Source organism: Scylla paramamosain, chromosome 40 (assembly GCF_035594125.1).
Source record: "Scylla paramamosain isolate STU-SP2022 chromosome 40, ASM3559412v1, whole genome shotgun sequence".
In the NCBI taxonomy this organism is placed as follows: domain Eukaryota; kingdom Metazoa; phylum Arthropoda; class Malacostraca; order Decapoda; family Portunidae; genus Scylla; species Scylla paramamosain.
This window is the reverse complement of record NC_087190.1, coordinates 10,571,604-10,579,946: the sequence shown is the minus strand read 5'-3', so window position 1 is coordinate 10,579,946 and position 8,343 is coordinate 10,571,604. Positions and strand designations below refer to the sequence as shown.

At 40.0% G+C, this 8,343-nt stretch overlaps 1 protein-coding gene across 1 annotated transcript in view; it reads right to left on the bottom strand.

The window, feature by feature from the left end:
* Positions 1 to 431: 431 nt before the first annotated feature.
* The window catches only part of LOC135092409 (glutathione peroxidase 2-like), a 12,837-nt gene continuing 4,925 nt past the window's right edge, over positions 432 to 8,343 (bottom strand). Inside the window, exons 2-5 of the mRNA XM_063990892.1 lie at positions 7,381 to 7,550; positions 3,766 to 3,894; positions 2,130 to 2,281; positions 432 to 1,641 (exon numbers count right to left, since the gene is read on the bottom strand). Coding sequence (XP_063846962.1) covers positions 1,581 to 1,641; positions 2,130 to 2,281; positions 3,766 to 3,894; positions 7,381 to 7,550 — 512 coding nt within the window. The 3' untranslated portion in view covers positions 432 to 1,580. The remainder of the gene's footprint in view (positions 1,642 to 2,129; positions 2,282 to 3,765; positions 3,895 to 7,380; positions 7,551 to 8,343) is intronic.

Genomic DNA, 8,343 nt, shown 5'->3' with positions numbered 1-8,343 from the left:
TGTGTGTGTGTGTGTGTGTGTGTGTGTGTGTGTGTGTGTGTGTGTGTGTTAAGGTGCATTAGTGTTATTATTTTTGCTTGGTTAGTTGTTTTTTTTATGCATTTATTCAATTATTTTTCATTGTTTTATGTCCTCAGATCTTCTCATATTTTATATATATATTTTTCTTGTTCTCATTTTCATATTTTCCTATCTCTTTTTTTCTCAGTTTAGTTTCCCTCTAGTCTGCCTGCCTCTCTCTCTCTCTCTCTCTCTCTCTCTCTCTCTCTCTCTCTCTCTCTCTCTCTCTCTCTCTCTCTCAAGGTTTTTCCCTTATTTCTTTTACAATGATAATAATAATAATAATAATAATAATAATAATAATAATAATAATAATAATAATAATAATAATAATAATAATAACAACAATAATAGTAATAATAATCACATAATCACCTTTTAATACACTTTAATTAATTCCTGAGAACACACACACACTCTTACTTACAAGCTTCCACACTTACAACTACTTTTCACCCTTCACACTGCGTACTGCCTGTCTCTCATTACTTTGTGGGCGCCTCTGCCTTTAATGAGACTGTCCCGGTGTGTCTGTCCAGCGCCAATCCTTCCCTTGTTCCTTCGTGCCTTGTGTCTTGACTATAGCCTTTCCTCCCTATCCCAGTTCTTCCTCCTCTTGGTCAGCAGTCAGTACTCTCTCCCCCTCACTTGAATTTAAACTTTTCACCACAATACAAGACAGTTAACATCGGAAGGAGTAATGCGTGAAATCTTTATAAGCTTCGACAAGAAAGAGGATTGAAAAGAATGGAGTTTGCAATTTCTACACAGTTTGAAGATTGGCGGTGACTGTGGAATAAGTAAGGTGTCTCAGTGATTGTGATTAAGGAAAGGTGTGCCAGTTAGCAGCCAAAGGGTTAATATGTGCATTCAATTACCAACTCTCTTCATTTGTGGCACTTCACTTCTCGCTGGTTCATTCATCCCATTTTCTTTTATATATTCGTATTTGTAGTGATTTGTTATTTATTTATTTATTTTTTCCACGTTATAATTATGTTTTGAATATCGATGTTTTAACCTGCCGTCTTACTTGCTTTAAACATTCTGCAGTGGAGCCATGGGACCGCGATGTTGTGGTGCCTTAACCTCACTCAATCACTCAATCACTCAATCACTCTTCTTCACATTTCTATCACATCTTTAAATACAATCACATTCCTACACCCTATTTCTTTTCAATTAACCACGACTAATTACTCCGTCACAAACTGCCGACCAAACCTTAATGCCACAATTTTGTACCATCCCACACCCCTTCACACCCCAGCCATCCCTCCCTCCACCCTTCTCCCCTTCACCCCGCCTCAGGAACCCCAAAAAACACACACAAAATATCCTAGACTCATCAACTTTTCCAGATCCTCTCTCACGTCAAAGTGTTTCCAGAGAATCCTTCATTACGGAGTCCTGGGGGTCCTGTGTGCATCCTACGGGGTCCTGCTTGGGGGATGGAGGGTTGAAGGATGCAAGGAGGTGCTTCTGGTGGGGTGGAGTCCTTCAGGAGTCCCACGGGGGTCCTACTCAAGGAGACTTTCTATGTGGGTGTCCAGATCCTTCGTTGGGAATTTCTTGCTGAATCTGGAAAAGGAGGAGGAGAGTTTAGTGAAGGAGGAGGAGGAGGAGGAAGAGGAGGAGGAGGAGTAGATGAAGGTGGTAGAGGACGAAGAGGAGGAGGAGGAGTAGATGAAGGTGGTAGAGGAGGAAGAGGAGGAGGAGGAGTAGATGAAGGTGGTAGAGGACGAAAAGAAGAAATATTTAATGAAGGAACAGGAGGAAGAAGATATGAAGGAAAAGAGAGAGAGAGAGAGAGAGAGAGAGAGAGAGAGAGAGAGAGAGAGAGAGAGAGAGAGAGAGAGAGAGAGAGAGAGAGAGGAGATTTAAAGGAAGAGGAGTAAAGTAGTAGGAGTTTGTAATAAGGAGGAGGAGGAGGAGGAGGAGGAGGAGGAGGAGGAGGAAGAGAATATGGAAGAGCTATGTGAGGGAAATGATAAAAGAGAAAGGAATGTGACAAGGAATGAAAGACTACAACCACCACCACCACCACCACCACCACCACCACCACGCACCTCTTGACTGGGTTGCCGCTGGAATCCACAAGGAACTTTTCAAAATTCCAGGCGATGTCGGAGCGGGTGACGGGGTTCCAGATGATGCACTTGGGGTCGTCCATCAGGCTCACGGGGTCGTCCACGGGCAGCGGCAGGGCCTCTTTCAGCAGCTGCCACAGGAGAGAGAGACGTGAGAAGTAGTGTTAAAGACCATCTGATTCTGAAACATCGCGGCACATCTTCACTACATTGCAAAGGCTCTACTTGAAGTGACATGGTTAATAAGGGTGTTTTTATGCTTCTATTGAGAGATTAACAAGATTTCTGTGTTATTATGAGGAGAAACAGTCTTGAGACCTCGGTTGATCATCTCTGTGGCCTTTTGAAAATGATCGTGATGAAGTTACAATGGTTTTTAAGGAAAATTTTGTTGCGGTTCTTGTGACAGATTAACAAGATCTTTGCATTATAAACGGGAGAAACACACTTGAAAATCATCTCTGTGGCCTTGGAAAATAATCGTGGTGAAGTTACGATGTTTTTTAATTTTTTTTAATGGTCCTAGTGACAGATTAACAAGATTTCTGCGTTGTTAACAAGAGAAACAGCCTAGAGAACCGTGCTGATCATCTCTGTGGCCTTTGAAAACAGTCGTGATGAGAGCAGAGCGTTTCTGAGTGTGCGCCAAGGAGAGACAGTGTTATGTAGGTGAACTTGGAAATAAAAAATAATGGAAAAGTGGAAGTGTTCAAACATAGTGGTTATTTTATAGAAAGGAAAGGAGGAGAGAAGAGACGAGGAGAAAATAGTTGCGTCGGAAGAAATGAACGTTGTAAGGATGGAATATTACGTACGTGGAAAGACGGTTGAAAAAACAGAGAATACTGAAAAAGAGGGATTTTTTTTGCAGAGAGAGAGAGAGATGTAAGGAGGGAGGGATGTCCTGCGTGTGTTGTTTGGAAAAGATGTTGATAAAAGGGAGAGAAGGACGGAATAATAAGAAGACTAGGAGGAGGAGGAGGAGGAGAGGAGGAGGAGGAGGAGGAGAAGGAGGAGGAGGAGGAGGAGGAGGAGGAGGAGGAGGAGGAGGAGAAGGAGGAGGAGGAGGAGGAGGAGGAGGAGGAGGAGGAGGAGGAGGGTCTTCGGAAAAAAAAATCTGAAATTACGAAAGTTTGTGAGATCAAAGTAGATATTGATGTTGAGAGGAGAAGGAGGAGGAGGAGGAGGAGGAGGAGGAGGAGGAGGAGGAGGAGGAGGAGGACAAAGAGATTTTTCTGAGTAAGGTTTTAATTAAGGTAAAGTAACAAGTGATCTTTCCCTGGATACCAAAAAAAAAAGAAAAAAGCTTTGGTACAAGAACATCAAGGAAAAATATTTTGGAATGTGTGTCGAAAGTTTTATTATTTTCTTTTATATTTTTTTTAGTACTCGTGTTACGGAAATGCCGAGGAAATAATAGGAAATACTACACATGACATACCTCTCTCTCTCTCTCTCTCTCTCTCTCTCTCTCTCTCTCTCTCTCTCTCTCTCTCTCTCTCTCTCTCTCTCTCTCTCTCTCTCTCCTCCTCTTTCCTCCAAATTCCTCAACTTCCCTAAGTCGTAATCTCCTCCCGCCCTCCTCTGCTTCACACGCTCTCCCTCTCCCTCTCACCTTGAACACCTGGTGGGTGCCTGCTCCGTTGACCTCCACCTTACTGAACATCTCCATCTTGGGCTCGAAGTTGTTGCCGGGACGCACGTGGCGCAGGGAACTCAGGAGCTCCTCATGCGTGGTGTTCTCCTGCAGGGGGCGAAGGAGGAGGAGGGTTGGAAGGGGTGCTGGATTCCCTGTATACGTATTGTTAACTCATGCGCTGCTACTTGACATGTATACACGTTTAATTACTAGCAAATCTGAGTCACGTTTAATTAATAGCAAATCTGAGTCACGTTTAATTACTAGCAAATCTGAGTCACGTTTAATTAATAGCAAATCTGAGTCACGTTTAATTAATAGCAAATCTGAGTCACGTTTAATTACTAGCAAATCTGAGTCACGTTTAATTAATAGCAAATCTTAGACACGTTTAATTACTAGCAAATCTGAGTCACGTTTAATTAATAGCAAATCTGAGTCACGTTTAATTAATAGCAAATCTGAGTCACGTTTAATTAATAGCAAATCTGAGTCACGTTTAATTAATAGCAAATCTTAGACACGTTTAATTAATAGCAAATCTGAGGCACGTTTAATTACTAGCAAATCTGAGACAAGTTTAATTACTAGCAAATCTGAGTCACGTTTAATTAATAGCAAATCTTAGACACGTTTAATTACTAGCAAATCTGAGACACGTTTAATTAATAGCAAATCTGAGGCACGTTTAATTAATAGCAAATCTGAGACAAGTTTAATTAATAGCAAATCTGAGTCACGTTTAATTAATAGCAAATCTGAGGCACGTTTAATTAATAGCAAATCTGAGACTCGTTCAGTTAATAGCAAATCTGAGACACGTTTAATTACTAGCAAATCTGAGGCACGTTTAATTAATAGCAAATCTGAGACTCGTTTAATTAATAGCAAATCTGAGTCACGTTTAATTAATAGCAAATCTGAGACACGTTTAATTACTAGCAAATCTGAGACACGTTTAATTACTAGCAAATCTGAGACACGTTTAATTAATAGCAAATCTGAGACACGTTTAATTACTAGCAAATCTTAGACACGTTTAATTAATAGCAAATCTGAGACACGTTTAATTACTAGCAAATCTTAGACACGTTTAATTAATAGCAAATCTGAGACACGTTTAATTACTAGCAAATCTGAGACACGTTTAATTACTAGCAAATCTTAGACACGTTTAATTAATAGCAAATCTGAGACACGTTTAATTAATAGCAAATCTGAGACACGTTTAATTACTAGCAAATCTGAGTCACGTTTAATTACTAGCAAATCTGAGTCACGTTTAATTAATAGCAAATCTGAGTCACGTTTAATTACTAGCAAATCTTAGACACGTTTAATTACTAGCAAATCTTAGACACGTTTAATTACTAGCAAATCTGAGTCACGTTTAATTACTAGCAAATCTGAGACACGTTTAATTAATAGTAAATATGAGACTCGTTTAATTACTAGCAAATATGAGACTCGTTTAATTAATAGCAAATCTGAGACGTGTTTAATTACTCTCAGACCTTAGACTCGTGTCATTACTAGCCACCCTGGGACACGTTTCCTTGTTCTGCATCCACCTCAGACATTGTAGTGGGCAGAGGAAATGTATTGTTTTATTCCCGTTTTTTCTCACAGGTGTTTATAAAGACCCCACACCTTGATTTTTTTTTTTTCGTTTTGAATTGTTGTATATCGCACTGAAAGGGTTAATGGTCTGTTGGTTATTATTATTATTTTTTTTTATTTCTTATTTGCATTATTTATTTATTTTATTCATTCATTTTTTTCTTTTGCTTTTTTTCCACGTACTATTTTTTTTTTTTTTTTTTTTTTTTCTTCTGTAAGGGGGAAAGTGGGGAAGGAGGGAGGGCGTGTTTGTTTCCCTGTGTCCTTATTGTTAATGTTTTTGTTTTATTTGTATGGCTTTTTAAACGTATTAGATTTTTTCCTTTTTTTTTTCAGCAAGGGGTGGAGTGGGAAAGACAGGTGGGAAGCAGCGAGCGTGTTGTTAATGTTCTGGTGATTCATTATTGTTTTTTTCTTTTTTTTATATATTTTTTTATTTGCATTAATTTTTTTCAAGCATTTATTATTATTATTGTTGTCAGTTTTTACCTGCATTAGTTTTCTTTTTTCACGTACACTATCATTTTTTACACACACACACACACACACACACACACACACACACACACACACACACACACACACACCATTACTTTTCAAACACACCGTCACAACTGCACAACAAAATCACCACCGTAGCGCAATTATACCCAACACCAGTGATCATACCATTATTTGCACCACTAACACGGCCATTGACACCATTAGTCACCATTATCAGCATTATTGACACCATTACCTTCCCACGCGGGGCTAATCGAACACCCATCTAGCCCATTATTAGTCTCTCTTATTATCATGAGGGGCTGTGTATCTGCTGGCATCTTTCATTGCGTAAACATCATTATTCTCAGCATATTTGTCATCCCCATCACAGTCATTGCCTCACTTATCATTATAAATACCTCTCTCTCTCTCTCTCTCTCTCTCTCTCTCTCTCTCTCTCTCTCTCTCTCTCTCTCTCTCTGGCTGGTATTTTTAGCACTTTTTCCTCTAGTAAACCTGAAAACCCTAGTAACTTTCAATATAGCGTGTTAAAATGTAGAATCCTTGTTGAATTATATCACTAGAATCATGAAAACAATCATGAAAAGCCGATTAACTTCCATTGAACTCTTGAAAACTCCATTAACTTCCACAGGACCCTTGAGAACCCTAATCACTTCCATTGGACCCTTGAGAACCCTAATAACTTCCACTGGACCCTTGAGAACCCTAATAACTTCCACTGGACCCTTGAGAACCCTAATCACTTCCATTGGACCCTTGAGAACCCTAATAACTTCCACTGGACCCTTGAGAACCCTAATCACTTCCACTGGACCCTTGAGAACCCTAATCACTTCCACTGGACCCTTGAGAACCCTAATCACTTCCACTGGACCCTTGAGAACCCTAATAACTTCCACTGGACCCTTGAGAACCCTAATAACTTCCACTGGACCCTTGAGAACCCTAATCACTTCCACAGGACCCTTGAGAACCCTAATCACTTCCATTGGACCCTTGAGAACCCTAATAACTTCCATTGGACCCTTGAGAACCCTAATCACTTCCATTGGACCATTGAGAACCCTAATAACTTCCATTGGACCCTTGAGAACCCTAATCACTTCCATTGGACCCTTGAGAACCCTAATAACTTTCACTAGACCCTTAAAAATCCTTAAAAAAAACTTGAAAACCTAAACATTTCCACTGGAGCCTTGAAATCCCTAAAAAATTTCCTTTGAGTGACAAGATCCTTAAGACTCGAAGTAACTTTCACTACAGCCTTGAAAATACGAAAAACTTCCATTAAAGCTTTGAAGAATGCAAAAACTTTAACTAGATCCTGTTAGAAAGCCGCATTGAGACCAGAAAACAGTCCCCGCACAACCACTCACCCACTCACGCACTCACTCACCCACCCAACCAACCAACCATCCAATCACTCATTCACTCAACCAGCCCACTCACGCACGCACTCACCTGGTGGCCAAACTGGTTGCAGGGAAAGGCAAGGACTGCGAGATTGTCACCAAACTTCTCAATGAGTTCGTTCATCTCAAGGAAGTCCCGCGTGGTTGTACCTCATAGGGACGCCGTGTTCTGGATTAGCACGACCTTGCCCTCGTACTTGCTGAAGGGCACCTCCTCACCTGCGGCAGGAGGCACAGGTGAGGTGAGAGGCAGAGGAAGGGGGTTTGATGGAGGTCTTCAAGTGGTACAGGGGACATAACAAGGGTGACTAAGAGGGGGTCTGGTGGAGGTCTTCAAGTGGTACAGGGGACATAACAAGGGTGACTAAGAGGGGGTCTGATGGAGGTCTTCAAGTGGTAAGGGATACATAACAAGGGTGTGAGTGGGTTTGATGGTATGGGGGACACAACAAGGGACCTTCACACCTGCGCAGGGAGGGACAGGTGAGGGGAGAGGTAGGCAAGGAAGACACAGGAGAAGGTGGATGTTTGTGGTCAGTGTTCAGGAAATGTGTGTGTTTTTTTCTTTTTTTTTGTGGTTAAAGGGATGTGTGTTTTTACTTATTCATTTATATATCTGATTATCTATCTAGTTTCCGTCTTTTATTTATTATTTATTAACCTATCTCATTATTTATTTATTTATTTATCTATCTATCTATATATCTATCTTTATTTGTTCGTCTGTCTGTCTTTCTGTTTATGGATGGATCGATAGAATGACAGATACGTAAAATTAAATAAAGATTGATGAATGGATGCATGAATGGACAGACTCATAGATATTTAGAATAATTAGTAAATAAATACGTGAATAGATAGTTAAATTATTAGATAGATTATTATTATTATTATTATTATTATTATTATTATTATTATTATTATTATTATTAAGAATAAAATAGCAACAGAGAGAGAGAGAGAGAGAGAGAGAGAGAGAGAGAGAGAGAGAGAGAGAGAGAGAGAGAGAGAG